This window comes from Miscanthus floridulus, chromosome 5 (assembly GCF_019320115.1).
Source record: "Miscanthus floridulus cultivar M001 chromosome 5, ASM1932011v1, whole genome shotgun sequence".
Lineage (NCBI taxonomy): Eukaryota > Viridiplantae > Streptophyta > Magnoliopsida > Poales > Poaceae > Miscanthus > Miscanthus floridulus.
Genome location: NC_089584.1, coordinates 126,492,509 through 126,508,914, shown reverse-complemented (window position 1 = coordinate 126,508,914; position 16,406 = coordinate 126,492,509). Strand labels below are relative to the sequence as shown.

At 48.0% G+C, this 16,406-nt stretch overlaps 1 protein-coding gene across 1 annotated transcript; it reads right to left on the bottom strand.

The window, feature by feature from the left end:
* Positions 1–1,697: 1,697 nt before the first annotated feature.
* On the bottom strand, positions 1,698–6,273 carry LOC136453490 (jasmonate-induced oxygenase 1-like). The gene is made up of 4 exons (XM_066454052.1): positions 6,176–6,273; positions 5,204–5,799; positions 3,648–3,981; positions 1,698–2,398 (listed from the first exon to the last, which is right to left on the bottom strand). The coding sequence occupies exons 2-4, from the start codon at positions 5,749–5,751 to the stop codon at positions 2,135–2,137; spliced, it is 1,146 nt and encodes a 381-aa protein (XP_066310149.1). The 5' UTR covers positions 5,752–5,799; positions 6,176–6,273; the 3' UTR covers positions 1,698–2,134.
* Between the last annotated feature and the right edge of the window lie 10,133 nt (positions 6,274–16,406).

The window sequence follows — 16,406 nt, the reverse complement described above, 5'->3', positions numbered from 1 at the left end:
GTTACGAGTCGCACCTAAAAATCGTTTCTGTAGTAGTGCGTCGGCTTTGGGGAATGATGAGCCGTCCATGTCGAGGTCCAATCGGTGGCGTCGTTCGGCGGCGGTGTAGAGGCGGTGGTGGCGTTTTTCGTCGCCGACAGCACTCCTCTCGATCGGTCTAGGTTTAGGAAGTAGGTGGAGGCGTCTAGCGGCTCAGGTGACCCTCATCTTTGCGCCCTGGCCCCCACCTCCCTCTATATGGTGCTGCGCGACGGGAGCCCATCAACCTTAGTTTGATTGGATGCTCCCGATCAGGACACTGAAGCAAGACCCGACTCAACCGTTGGGTCGAGTCGGATGAGATCAACAATAAAAAAAGAAAAACTCGCACATGCCGAATTGCTGCTGATGGCTGACCGCTCGAGCCAACTACTGATGATAGTGGCGTAGTGCTAGGGGGACGAGAAAGAAAAGGCAGAATCGGGCCCGAGCGAGCATGCTGCCGGTGTGTTCTTGAGCTGCTCTGTCGACGTGCATCTCTTGCCAAACCTTACTTTAGCGACTTTCCACAGTCTACCTCAGCGTGTGTTGTCTGTCCCCTAGCTCCACAGTAGTGGCATACTGGCATCATCAATTCATCATATCCTAATATATATTCCAATCCAACTTTGCAACTTTACTCCGGACTTCAACAGCAGCTTACGTCCCATCGATTCCGGCAACTCCTGTGAAAATACTCCTGCACTACCAGAGGCCTAGCTAGGTAGCTGCTGCAGTTGCCAATTTGCTATAGTATAGGATAGGGTAGCTAGCCCTAGCCATATACAGTATTACAGTAATGAAAGGTCAACAGGAGCCCTTCATCTCACGTAACGTTGCAGTTGAAACGGAATATATACTCCTGGCTAGTACAGTGTACAGTGCAAAAATGTTCCAAATCAGGGGCTTCATCCAATGATCCGTTTATAGACATGACATGAGTGTTCCAAATCAGCGCGCGAGGCATATATCGGGAGACACATCAAAAGATTTGGATAGAGTTTAGCAGGCATATTTCCCAACCATGCATGCATGCAAGCATTTACAGCATATATCAATTGTGGTTATGTTATGTGCCCCAAGTCCAAGTGCACGTACCAAAAATGAATTACTACTGCACACGCGACTAATGAATGAAAAATGCCTTGCCAACGAACACAATTCATGTACAATAGTATGTATATATATGAGCGGAGATACACGACCGGGACTGGCAGGACTGCAGCCCCGGACGCGGCTGTTTTTGTTTAGAAATAAGTCTTCAGAAAAGTTCATAAAGTCCTCTTCGACGGTCCAACACAGAGCCCCTTCTGCTTAGTCGAAGCTAGTCTCTTCTGGGTCTTTCCCTAGCCGCTCACACTCATCGTCCTTTAGTTCGCATCGCAGCTCCATGCCCCCGTCAGCGAGTCCCTGAGTCGCCAAAGGCATGGCCAACGCGACACCACAGCAGGTCAACCATGCCCAAGCCACGAGTGCTAGAGCCAGAGGCGCCCTTGGCCTTCGTCACCTTGCAACCCCTCCTCGCTGTAACCGCGTCCAGCCGCCGGTGCCGCATCGATGCATCTTGACTAACTGGTTGCCGATGGGTGCGTCACGCGCCCAGAGTAAATCCACCACCACCAATCACCGTGATTGGACCTCGCCTGCCCTACACCATCTGCAGCACGCCCCGCTCCTCTGCGATCCCCAGGTACCAGAGGAAAGTGTGGGACCACTTTCTATTTAGCCCTCCTCTTGGTCTATCTATGAATCCGCCACTACGACAATATTGCTTAAATTTAAAAATACTTCGGCGTACGTGCACAACCGTAAGCGGCAATGGACTGCTGAGCAACTGCGTGCACCACACACACACATATACATACGATCGATTATAAATAGTAAGTGGTACCAAAGGTAGTAGGTTGGTTCTACTACACATGTGTTATTACAATCAGATTATACATGGGCCGGGGGAGCCAGGTGATAGTAGCCAAACTAATTAACTTCAGATTAACAATCGCCATTAGGATGCACACGTAGTTGTTTAATTATTGATTAGCTAGTACTGTAATGTACGTAGACAGGTGGTGGCTAGCTAGCTAGCTACTACGTACCAGCTGGCTACTCTAATATATTAATTTTCTGGCGATGCCTGGCCCTTGAGAGCCTCGATCTGCGCCTTGCCCCTGGCGCCCTTATTCCTCACGTAGAGCCTGTACTCGTCGAAGGTCATCGGCGGGTAGAGCGCCGGCAGGTTCCCGGCCGTGACCAGCTCCGGCGCCGGGGCGATGGGGACGTCGCCCTTGGGGTTGTAGAAGAGCGCGAGGGATATGCGCTCCTCCTCGGCGTTCACCACCACCCGGTGCTCCACGCTCTTGTACACGGAGTTGCTCAGTATCTGTCGATGAGTGAATAATAAATCCAACATTATTATCAGCAATGCGATCAGCACCCTTTAGCTACACTTCTGGCTATAGCTAGAAATCGCTTAACCTGAAACACGCATGCATATATATATTGGTATATATACACACACCATGATTATCTATCGGAAATGAATTGAGATTAATTAATTAAAGCTGAGAGAGGTTTCCTAAGCATGGATGAACAGTACACATACAACATTTAATAAATTTCCAGTAGGGACTCCATGAGTCCCTCCTGTTCCTTAAAAAAACAGTAACATGCATCATTCGTATTTCAAAAGGTAAGGTGGAGTTTTTATACCACGTAAACAGTAGCATGCATACATAACTATATTAGCGGTCGTTGGTCATCTACTAGTTGAAGTTTATTAATTACGGTTACAGTAGGTCTATCTGTACATGTGGAGCCGGGGACTAGTTAACTTGTACAGTCTACAGGTGGAAATACGTACTGCTTAACTGAGGGTACCGGCCGGTGCAACATATGGTGGTTGGCGTGAACTGGCCGTGTGCACCTGTGCATGCATGTGCTTTCGCGTGGTGCGATTCGTCAGTCGCCACCGTAACATGCATGCAACTCAGTCCACACGGTAATATAGCTAGCTGCTCCTGCACGACAAATCTAAGATTGCGCTCGCTCGATGATCACCGCCCATGCATGTGTTCATATGCAAACTGTTGACATCGGACTATAGGAGCGAGTAGTACTACACACTAGTGTCTATCCGGTTTTAATTCCAGCATGCACCGACGATTAGTTTGATTCAGAGTAGTAGTCAACTACGTGAATTAATACAGGAGCAGAATTAATCAAAACTGTTCCTGACATCAAGTGTTTACTAATTAAAAAACTAAACATTCATCAGTTATTTATCCATCCATTCTTAAATTCCAACCAAGGCGATGAGCGGCAGCGCACTAGCTAACTACCACAGCTAGCTGTACGCGTGTAGGAGTACCGACTAACAAGACCAAATACTTCACGTTTCTACAGGTAGGTATACGTGACATTCACGATCGATCTTAATCCGTCGACTAGTAGCTCTAGAAAGCTAGTACGCATCTGGAGCTGGAAGTATTTTTTTTTATTGAGCTTTTCTAGAAGCTAGCCGGATACACAGCGCGCCAATGCAACGTGCACAAGATGCATGCACCGCGCGCCCGCCCTAGCTTAACACGTACTGACTCGCTGATCTCGGATCGGAATGATATCGGTGGTACCTGGACTTGGTCGCCGACGTTGACGATGAAGGCGTCGCGGACGGGCTGCACGGTGACCCACTCGCCGTCGCCGCGGCGGACCTGCAGGCCGCGGACGTGCTCGTCGGCGAGGAGGACGGTGAGGGCGCCCGGGTCCGAGTGCGCGGAGAGGCCCAGCGTCAGGTCCGGCTGCGGGCACCGCGGGTAGTAGTTGGCACGCAGGGTCGCGCCGCACTCCGCCCCGCCGAACGCCCGCTGGAAGTGCGCCTCGTCCAGCCCTAGGCTCACGGACAGCACCCGCATCAGCAGCTCGCACAGCCGCACCACCTCGCGCCCGTACTCCTCCGACGCCTCCCTGTACGTGCATGTCAGTAACAGTGCTGTAATCTTGGGCGACCAGACCTGTTTTTACTGCAACGAGCAGGCCAGCCAATTTGGCACTTGGCATGCAGTGACTAGGAGCAAGGTCTACTACGACAGGGACACCCCTTTAAATTTTATGATTTAGCAGGCACGTGCTGTGCTACCATACCATAGCTTTGGAATTGTAGACCTGCGCTGCGCTGCGCTAGGCATTTTGCATGAAAGCACCACGGACCTACTTTCCATTTTCATGCACGTGTTGTATTAAGATGCTGAGTCATTACTACGGCGTGACTTATTATTTTATTTTCTATGGAGTGAGTGTTATCTATACAGTAGTACATTTTAGGCTCCACGCAATGACTAGGGAACAAGCTTGCAATGGTTGGAGAAGTACGGCATGGGCAGGGACAGTTATCTATTTTCTGAACAATCAGTGCACTGTTCTCTGGTAAAACATCACCACACCTAGCTGATTAATTCAACACAGATATTTGTTTATTAAGGATAGAAAAATTAAGTATAGTTGTGTAGTTTTCGCGGTATGTCACTCAAAACCATTTTAAATTTTGCCAAGGACATATATTTTTTTCCTACACATGTTTAAACATATATCATATTTAATATTAGACTAAAACAAAGGTCTGCAGGTCCAATAAAATTACAAAAAGTGTAAAAAAGCATGACATATGGATAATGTCTTATTTAGGAAGAAAATAAATTGTGTGTTCGTGACTTTCGTGTCCACATCACAAATTATTCTATCTAGTAGGTTGAAAATTTGGAGTTAATTAAGTACACATAATCATATGAACTATAACATCGAAAATGTTGGAGTCATCCACTCGATCCATATAGTATGCCCAAACGGAAGAAAAGGTCAATCTCAAACTTTGCACGGTGCAATCAAACTCAAGCCTACTCTGCCTAGCTATAAGGGGGGAAAATCTATATTTAGGACCTTTTAATACTCCAATCCTACACATAATGAAGTTTCACAAGAACAGTTCAATTCTCGTTGAAACCCGGAAATTATTTCATGTGTTCCAAACGGGATGGATCGGAGCTTCGTGTTAATTACCTAGTACATATATAGAGATGCACATGCATGTGCACCACATCACACAGCTCTGAATGCATGCACATGGTGGGCACGCTATAACTCTATCATCAGCTTAGGATCTGGGAAAAAAAGAGTATCGAAATTCACGTACTTGCAGTTGCTGGGGTTGGCCGGCCAGAACTTTGTGGTGCTCTTGGCCGCCTCCGGCGCGAGGTGGAGGAAGAAGTAGTCGCCCCAGTCGAGGACGGCGCCCTTCTGGACGCCGAGGCGGCTGCCGTAGCCCTCGTACGTGCGCGGCGAGTTGGCGTAGCTCTGCTTCTCCGCGAGCGGGCGGCGGAAGAAGCCTCGCCAGGCCTCCCGCGCCGCGCGCATCAGCTCGGGGCGCACCCCGTGGTTGACCACCTGAAAGAATCCCCACTCTCGGCACGCGGCCGCGACGGCCTCGGTGACGTCGTTGCCGAGGCCGCCGCCGTCCTCCGCCAGCAGCAGCTCGCCGAGGTCGACCACCGGAATGCTGATGATGTCCGAGGGCTGCTCCTTCTCCAGCTGGGACTGGACTGCCGCCGGCGCCAGGGCCACGACGACGGGGCGGTCGCACGGCGGCTTGACGTAGCAGCGCGGGATGACGGACAGGCCGCTCTCGGCGAGCGCCTGCACGCGGACGACGGGCTCCGGCCACTCCTGCATGCAGTCCGCCATCTGTGTGTCTGGCTTGCCCTTCCCTGGCGTGGCGCCGCAGCCCGCAGCCTAGTATATGCATGCAACAGTGAAGAAATTAAACGAGGAAGTACAGTGGGCAGCTGGACATGCTCGGTTCTATACGAGCTACAGTGGGGAACGAGGTGACTGCATCTGCATTCAACGCGCGAAACAGGTGGGGGGAAACACGAGCCATGGGATCGGTCTACGATCTTGCACGGAAATTAAACGGGGCGGGACAGGGCACGACATGGGATCATGGGAATGCCGGTGACGACTGACGACGACGACTGCTCATGGATATGCAGTGAGGGTGAGGTATGGACGCGCGTGCTGTGCCAATAAGAACACGGTCGATCGAGCTGATGATGAGCTTGATTTGCTACAACACAAGACAGAATTAGCATAAGGGAACGAGACGTACTGGGACAATTAGACCTCGAGTTCTTGAAGAGAGAGAGAGAGAGAGAGCTGAGGCTGAGGCTGAGGCTGAGGCCTGTGGTGTGCCCCTTGGTCCTTGGATGGCTGCTTATTAGTGAGAGACTCAACAGGGGTATATATAGCCAGAGGCGAGAGATGGAAAGAGACGTTTACGAAAGAAAAAAATGCCAGGGATCGGAGTGAGAGGCGAAAAGTTATTATGGAGCTGGTTTTGCTCTGCTTTGTTGGGTGTTCTCGGGGCTCGGCGAAGATTTTGGCTGCTCACCTGGTCTGGTTGTCGATTCGTTGGGTTGGCGCGGCCGCGGGGCCGGGGCCCGACTGGGCGCACTGCTGACAGCTGGGCACCCAAAAGGGCGGAAACGTGTTTTTTGTGCGTTATATTATTTGTGCCGGCCGGATCTGCCGTGGCTGATGCTGACCACTGGTGGGCAGCTGGACTCGGTTGTAAAACGTACTACTGGCCCGACAACACCACGTACAGTTCGGCTCTGGCGAACGCACATAGGAGTAATAGTGTATGCTTTTTTTTAGCAGATAGGCATAGAGCGATCGCATATTTGACTTGATTTCTACACGATGTGCTGACCGGAAAATGATTTGATTTCTAAAACCCAGTAATAATGTATTAGGGGGTGTTAGGTTCCGTGGACTAAATTTTAGTCCATGTCACATCGGACGTTCGGATGTTATTTAGGAGAACTAAATATGAATTAATTATAAAACTAATTACATAGATGGAGACTAATTTACGAGACGAATTTATTAAGCCTAATTAATCCACCATTAGCACATATTTACTGTAGCACCACATTGTCAAATCATGGACTAATTAGGCTTAAAAAATTCGTCTCGCAAATTAGCCACAATCTGTGCAATTAGTTATTTTTTTTATCTATATTTAATACTTCATGCATGTGTCTAAACATTCGATGGGACAGGGATTAAATTTTTTTTATAGTAACCAAACACGCCCTTAGTGTCTGCGCGGACCCGGCCAGTATGCGAGCAGCCCTCCATGCTGCCTGAGTATCACTGGCCGGTGACAGTGCCGTCGGTGCTTCTTCTTATTTCTATTTTCAGTTTTTCTATATACGGCTGCTACTGGTGACAGCGACCACTGATAAGGACGCTGAGATTGATTTGATAATAAGATCGCTCAGCCATAAGATTCCTTTTGAAAGCAGAAATTTCAAGAGAATTGATTCAATAATTTCACAAGAATGAATTCAATTTTATAGGAAATACAGGATTTAAAAAATCGCGTTTTAAAGGGGCATAAAAAGGAAGTATTGGATGCCTAATAAGGATAAATATTTTTTTACTAGAGGCAGGGAGAAGTAATTCAGCACATATATGGTTTTTTTTTCAAAACACCCTATTTAATTTGAGCACAAACATGTAACTGACAAAATGAAATGAAACATGAATTATATATTTCTTCAGTGTTTTTCAGAGGCTATATATTATGTCAACCTTGTGTCTATGTAAAAGCAAAATTCAAATGAAGTGAGCCATCACTATATAATTGAAAAGGCGGGGAGCCTAACCTCAAACGTCATGCATGATGAAATTATGAATGATCCTCTAAAGACACATTCTATTTACATGACAAGATAGGAGCTAGCTTTAGGCGAAGTAGTCTCAATTCAGTACTTCCACCCATCTTGCCGTGTGCTACAATACGAAACAAGTTAAAACTTCTATATATACAAAACAAAGTTAGCCATTTATTAAGTTATATACGAATGGACTTTTTTTCAAGTTTTGTTTAAGTATATTACAATCTCATTAATGATAAATTTGGAATTACATTACCACGTCATGGGTTATATTTCCTCGGATAAAAAATACATATCATGTTTGACTTTGCATGATCTTTAATGCACATTTTTAACCAATAGTTCCCTCTAGAATATATTCTGGCAATCCTTGTTCGATTTTTCAAGTATATTTGAGCACAAACTTTGTAAGTTACATATCCCAAAGCTAAATAATATCGAAGTTTATTTATTTTCATAGTTTTTAAGGTTTGACCAAATTTATCCTAAATGACACGTTTTTTCTACTAGAGGTAGTATATATTTCTTTGGTTGGTAATTTGGTATGGTCAAATTGAAGATATTTTTATGATTCTCCTTTAAAAGCCCTTATTGGAAAACATATTTTGGTGGTAAAAAAACATAATCACCTTGCCTATTTAAAACAGTTACACACCATAAGTGAGCAATTGATGTATGTATTAATGAATTTAATGCTTAAAACATTTATTTGTTGCTCTTAAATGAATGCTTGTCGCTCTATTTAATTTATAGGATAGCTTAGACACGACGATGGTTTTAAGCCTTGTTGGGCAAAGGCTCTTGGGGGCTCAATCTCCATTGTTGTAGTCCCCAGAAGTCGGAGCCATGAAGCCACCAAAACTTGGGAGAGAAAAATAGCTTTGAAATGAATACTGCTTAAGTATTTTGCTAGCAGAAGTTGTAGCTAGCCAGAGTCGCACCAAACGGGCCATTAGCTTTATTTGCTCTTAGCTTCTCACATAAATCCAGAATATACACAAATAGAAGTTAATCCACAATCACAAGTTTTCTAGCTTTTTAAAAAGCTATGTTTTTACTAGCAAGCAGGAGCCTACGGAGCCACCTTATAAATAGAAAAACCAACACAAATAAGCAAGATCTCAACCAAAAAGTGATTTCTTTCGAGAAACATCCCTTATTAGATAGCATATTTGAACGGAACTTCCACACTTGTGTCATGTCCTCTAGGGAGAGCCACCACCTAAACGGCTAAACCCTAGCACCGCCTCCTCTCTTTTTCTTGGTGCCATTGGAAATAGTGCTAGAAAAGACCAAATGAGTATGATGACAGTGGCAACATGGCCTTGTCTCACAGTATTGCTGCGGTGGATGGATCTAGGTCACAATTTGGTGGCTCAATCATGCGCACATTTAGAAAATCTTGGAAGGTCATGGATACACCGTCGCGACCGGTCTAGGTCAATGTGACCACTATGAGATCAAATTTACTGCCGTGTCAGTGAAATCGATGATTCGTTCCTGCCTTACCCACCATTCCACACCTACCTAAATGGACTACAATCAGGAAGTCATGTATGTGTGTCGACAACTAGTTTTGGGCATTGGACGATTAGATCCTTGTGGACCACGGCTTGTCTAGTGTCGGTCGTCGTGGCCAAACGCGATGGCTTGGCTGGTGTAGGCCATGGGTTACCGTTTGTTAGTGGTCAAGGTCACCTATGGATCGGTTTGCACTAGTCTCAGTCTTTTGGTTTGACGGTCAATGCACTAGCATACGATGGTTGGAGGTCATTCTTTGTGATTGGATCTGCATTGTGGCAGCCCTTTTCAAACGGGTCTGATGGTGGACACCTACTCCTAGGTGCTTCAATGATGGTTTTTAGCGTAATAGTGTTGGTTCCTTTAGCCAGTGGGTGGTGCTAGAGGGTAATAGCGACGGCTCTGACTAGTCGTTACTTGCCTCTACTCTCACTGGCTGTGATGCGTGTGGATGCCATTCATGAAAAACCAGCACTAGTTTCTTTGTTCATGCTATGGTGGCATTTTTGTATGTCATTCTCTCGTTAGAGATGTCACATTGGATGGATCCCAACATCCTAGCATCATTTGACAATGAGGATCTTGATGCTTTCTTCTTGTTTCTAGGTTTTAGTATACAATGTCTCCCATAGCAGTTGGTGTCGTATAGGTCTTACAGTGCCCTCGTTCGAGGCCATGAGGCCAGTTTGATTTCTCTTGTTAGTAAGCATAGGTGTTCTTTACATATGCAAGATCGGTTCTTTTGGAGTTGATGTCGCAGAAAAGCTAGGAAAAGGCGACTACATGATGATCATGTTGGAGATTTTATTCTTCTATGGTTTTTTAGCGTACATCAATGGCTAGTGTTTGATGTATTGACTATTTCCTCTTTAGGTCACATGCTTTGGTTATATTATAACTGTGGTGACTTTACATGTAATAATTATGGCATGATCGATGCATCCTTGTTAGATGATGGTTGAAGCCATAATATACATTTCCATTATTAAAAAAAGATAGTAGGTCTGGTGTTTTGTGGGCTTCGTTTACAACACTAGATAGGATTTCATGTGTGATCCTGGTTTTGTGTCCTGTGTTTCCATTTTCTGAGATGATTACACACACTGCTCCATTCTTTATCGTGTTGCCTCTTATTGGTTGTGGTGAATGGTAGTAAGAGCACTCCTAGCCATGAAACAATATGATTTCTATGTTCATCATGAAAGGATCAAGATGCCCAAGAGGGGGGTGAATTGGGCTAATTCGAAATTCTCTTGCAATAAACAAATCCTACGAATAGCCCAATTAACCCCTTGTGCCTAGAAAAGTGTTTATATCAAACTAATGCACAACAACCTCTCAACCTATGTTCCAAACTTACTCTAGCAAGCAATTCTATGGATGTAAAACAAGTATTGAATTGCTCAAAGTAAATACTCAAAGTAAGTGCTCAAAGTAAGTAGAGAGAGAAAGGAACGCGGCGATGTTTTGCCGAGGTATCGGAGAGTCGCCACTCCCCACTAGTCCTCGTTGGAGCACCCACGCAAGGGTGTAGCTCCCCCTTGATCCGCGCAAGGATCAAGTGCTCTCTACGGGTTGATTCTTCGACACTCCGTCGCGGCGAATCACCCAAAGCCGCTCACAACTTGAGTTGGGTCACCCACAAACTCCGCCGGGTGAACACCAAACTCCCAATCACCACCAAGCCGTCTAGGTGATGGCGATCACCAAGAGTAACAAGCACGAACTCTCACTTGACCACGCGAAGCCTAATGAGAAGATGGATGCACACTTTGCTACTCTTGATTTGCTAGTGAGGCTACTCTCTTGGATTCTCAAATCACAAACACCTCACTAGGATCTTGCTCTTCTTGGCACTCACAAACATGTTTCTCAGCTGTTGGAATGAGCAAAGGATACTCCACTCACGAGTGGAGCTTCTATTTATAAGCCAGCCTGAAAAACGAACCGTTATGAGCTTCTGCGGGATGACCGGACGCTCCGGTCGTGATGACCGGACGCTCCGGTCAGTTCAACCCGCGTACCAGCATTCAAGTGATGACCGGACGCTGTCAGGGTCCGGTCAGTACCGACCGGACGCGTCCGGTCACTCTTGGATGCTTACTGTAAACGACCGGACGCTGGATACTCAGGGTCCGGTCACACTGACCGGACGCGTCCGGTCACACTTTTCCAAGTCTGGACCCTTACTGGAGTTGACCGGACGCTGGCCCTCAGCGTCCGGTCACATGACCTCCCAGCGTCCGGTCACACCAGACTTGATCTTCTCGGTCAAATGAACTGACCGGACCCTGCGGCCAGCGTCCGGTCGCACCAGAGCCAGCGTCCGGTCAGTATTTGACCCTCCATTCACTTCTAACTTCCGAACATATGTGAATGAAGTTTGCTCCAAAGGATCTTAGGCATTCATAGGAGCTACCTAGAGCTAGTTTTAACAAGTGTGCACCACACCTAACTCACTAGACTCAACTAGGTCAAGCTACCCGTTCATACCCCCCTTCATAGTACGGCCAAAGGAAAAACAAAGTCCTAAACTACTCTAAGTGTCTCTCCAACTCCAATCGACACTTAGAACTAGTCATCCTTAACCTTGCCGTTCATCCTTTGAAAACCGAAATGATTTCCATCGTAGGGGCATGACAACCTCGATTGCCCAATCGATCTCCATTACCATGACCTAACTTAATTGCCTCTGCAAAACACACGTTAGTCATAGTAATCTTGTATTGACATTAATCACCAAAATCCAACTAGGGGCCTAGATGCTTTCAATCTCCCCCTTTTTGGTGATTGATGACAATACCACCTCGAGTATGTTATGGAGTGAGGTTTTTGACGGGCTTGGTTCATATAAGCTTTTGTCAATAAGAACAAAAGAGTTAGTCAAGCTTATATGACCCAAGCCAACACAATGTACTCAAAGGATATGAATTAAGCATGAGTACAAATAACAAAGCTCATTTGCTTCGAAGTAAAAACGCGGAAGCAAAAGCAAATGAGCATTCCACAAGTGATATGACATATAGATAAAGCAAAGTAGAAATCACACATGTCAAATATCACAATCATGTAGATAGCACTATCACATGTATATATAATAGTATGCATGAAAGAAAACACACGAATGCATAAGTAATAGTGTATCACACAAATAAAACTCCAAATGTATATAATAAGCTAATACTAGATAACTAGCTTGCTTCGAAGTAAAAACGCGGAAGCAAAAGCAAATAAGCATTCCACAAGTGATATGACATATAGATAAAGCAAAGTAGAAATCACACATGTCAAATATCACAATCATGTAGATAGCACTATCACATGTATATATAATAGTATGCATGAAAGAAAACACACGAATGCATAAGTAATAGTGTATCACACAAATAAAACTCCAAATGTATATAATAAGCTAATACTAGATAACTAGCTCCCCCTAAAACTCGCTCCCCCTAAGTCTACATACTCAAACCCTCTCCCCCTTTGGCGTCAAACACCAAAACCTAAGGGTCGGTCGGCGGGGCTGCAGCGGACGAGTCGGGCGCTGAAGTACGTGGAGCAAGGTGGAACTAGGCGCCATCATCATCTGACCCTGAGCTCTGAACTGACTGACCCTCTGAAGCAGGAAGAGTCGCTGAAGCGGTCTGGGTCTGAGCTGGTGCTGCTTGTGAAGCTGCAAGTATATCTGTCGTAGGATCTGACGAGGCGACAGACGAGGGGAGCCTCTGAGTGGTCATGATAGCTGGAGCTGCTGTAGACGGACCGACAGTATGCATGTGAGGCGGAGTAGGCATGCCGGTCAACTCGCTGAATGATGCTCCAAGACTCCTGGAGACTAACGACTCAGGCACGAATAGCGAGGAAGTCTGCTCTGGTGAGAAACCTGTGTGATAAGGAGTGAACTGCGGGGCTATACCAGGTGAAGCTAACCACTGGGACACCTGTACAGGAGGTGAAGTAAACTGAGCTGGAGGCTGTCCCTGACTCTGAAGCCCGATGGGCTGTACTGCTGGAGTCGTCGAAGTGGTAGGAGGCTGTGCAAGCTGGGGCGAAGTCTGTGGCAGTGGAATCCCAATGGCTGTCACTACATGCTGCATGAATCCCATGAGCTGCTGCTGCATGAGTAACTGCTAGTGCTGAAGGAGCTGCTGCTGCCGCTGAAACTCATCCTGACGAGCCTGAAACTGTGCGAACTTTGTAGCTGTCTCCTGTGCCTATCGTGTCTGATCCTGCTACATCCGCTCAAGAATAGCAATGAGAGCGGGGTCTGTCTATGGAGCAGGTGGAGCAGAACTGGAGCTACCGGCCTCTGCATCGTGTCTGCGTGGAGGCATCTGAGGTATAGGCTGGTAGTCGTCGTCAGAGCTGTCACTGTACTCACTCACTCCCTGCTGTGCCTCTAGCTCCTCCTCCTCAGTGGCTGCAATCCCTCTGATGATCTCGTCCTGCTGAGCTGCAGACTCTGGCACATCGGGGCGACGGCTAGGCTGACTGGGTGCCTGAGGAGTGGCGTGTCTGATCCTCTGTGATAGGTTGTAAGCTGGGAACTCTGTAGTGGCACCTGTATACTCATCCATCATGCCAGGGGGCTTATCAATCACAACTCTGCGGATGAGGAACGTGATCCAGTGAGCATAGGGAAGCTGCCTGCGACCCTTGAATCCCTCAGCTATAGTATCCTCCATCTCTGAAAGAAGAAGGTCCCAGATGTCAAACACTGTTATCTGCATGATGGCATTGAGAAGCCAGAGTTGTAAGCGAGTCAGGCCCTCCCTGTATCCCAACCTGGGAAGCAATGTCCTCCTGATGATGGCCTCTAGTATCCTCGCTGTAGGAGTCAAGTCACTAGGGTTCCTGCTCGACCCCTCACCAAACGGCTCCTTGAAGCAATGGCGCACTAAGTCTGTAGGGGGCACCAACCCTCCATGAGGACGCCTGGGAGGCTCCTGATGTCCATAGCAAACCTCATGCATCCTTACAGGCTGCTCCTGCAGTCTCAGTATCTCTCTGACCCTGCTACTCGTCACTCTATAGTCTTTGCCGTTGAAGGCAAAGTGAATGAATCTGTGATGAGGATCGATGTAGAGCGAGGCATAAAACTGACGAACCCAAGAAGGTACATATATCCCTGTCCATCCAATCAGATCTGACAGTCCTGGCAAATATGACAAATATTGTCGTATCCCCTCTCCGGCTACTGCCACAATGGACTCTATCAGACAGACCCTTTGTGATCTGAACACTGCCCCACTGTTTAGATATGCATTGTAGAAATCCTCCTGAAGTGGCGTGTAGAACCCCTCAGCTGCTCTCTCATCCCTCCTCGGAGGGAACCAAACCTCAAACTCAACAAACCGCAGCTGCTGAACCTGCCTAGCTGTAGCGGCCCTCAAGTCAAGGTGAACCACTGGAGGCAGACCCTGTGGTCTGGGCGGAGGGCGTGAACCCCTGCGTCGTGTAGCTGGCCTCGGTGGAACTGTAGCACTGGTACGACTCGAGCGGCGTAGCTGAGGTGCCGGCTCGGTCTCCTGACTCTCCTGAGTCTCCTAGGCTAGCTGAGGCTCTGCTGGTGGAGGCTGCTGCTGTGCTGACGGACCCTCCTGAATGGCAACCCGTCGTCCTGCAAACGTGGTAGTCCCAGCTGGACTACCATGACGACGCTCAACCTCCTCAATCGCAGCTCTGACTGCGGGTGAAACTGGCTGATCTGCAATGACAATTCCCCTGCGGGTGCCACCTCTCTCGGCATGCTCTGCGGCCTCTGCAACAGCTGCTGCTCTGGCTGTCTCTGCGTCGGGGTACTTTCGCTTCTTGGATGTTACTTGCTTGGTTGATTTGCCCTTGGATCCGGCTGGCTGACGAGGCGGTGGCCTCCGATCATCATCACCTGGGCCACCACCAACATTCTTGGTGCGAGCCATCTGAGCTGACAAGATGGTGAACTGACGCTGATGAAGATCAACTGTCAAACTGTCGCTTTTGAGGCTTGGCCTCGATCCTTACTCGCGAGCTTGGCTCCGAGTTGACTGCCAACTGCCAATTGAACCACAACAGAACCGACTCGCTGCACGATAGAATAGATGGATATACAAATAAATACCATATGTCTAATAGATGCGAAAACCTAGCAGAGAAAGCAATGTAGATGCGAAATTGAATCGAATGGCTTTCTACCTGACGATCAGCGAACCGAGAAGAGGTAAGATGTCACGCGGGGGATCCTCGGAACCGGGCTAGGGTTAGGGTGAAAGTCCTGAATGTAATGGTGAATCAGAGACTACAAATTGATCTAGGTCACCATTGTATAGATCAAGATTGAGAAAAAAAATTTCGTACTAAACAAAGGAGATAGTAGGGCTAGGGCTCACAAATTGATGATCAACAGATCGGCGCAAGAGGCAACGATGGAGCGACGAGCTAGGGCGCGAGAAGCCTGGAGCACGGCGTGGAGGCGAGCAGGCGCGGGGCTCGGTGACGCGCGAGGCCGGGGCGCGTAGCTCGGCAGCGGGATCTAGGGCGCTGCAGAGGCGTGGCACTGAGCAGGCGTGGAGGCCTGCGGGACGGCGGCGCGGCTTGGCGAGGGGACCGAGCGCGGTGGCGCGAGGGACGGCGGCGACTCGGCGAGGCTGCGGCGGTGCAGCTGCTCGGGCTAGGGCACGGCGGTGGCTTGGGCTAGGTCACGGCGGGTGACAGAGGACGCGGTTAAGTAACCCCCAAGAACGTGACAGAAAAGGAAACGGGGAAAAGAGTCCTTAAGATGCGCGAGATCCACTGACCGGACGCTCCGGTGGTAGCGACCGAACGCTACCACCCAGTGTCCGGTCGATTCCAGAGAGGTCTGAATCCTCTAAAATCGCGACCGGACGCGTCCGGTGGTCCATGACCGGACGCAGGCAGGGTCCGGTCAGTACTGCTTGTCCTTCCTTCGATCGACCGGACGCAGAGCCCTTTCTGACCGGACGCACAGACGCAGCGTCCGGTCACTCCTTCATCAGTAGTTCACCTCCTGTGAACTGACCGGACGCTGGACAGCAGCGTCCGGTGCAGCGTCCGGTGCACCTTTTACAGCAATCCTTCAACATTCCTTCGTGCTACCTGTTCCCAATCAAGTCCCAACTTGAATAAGATCCAAAT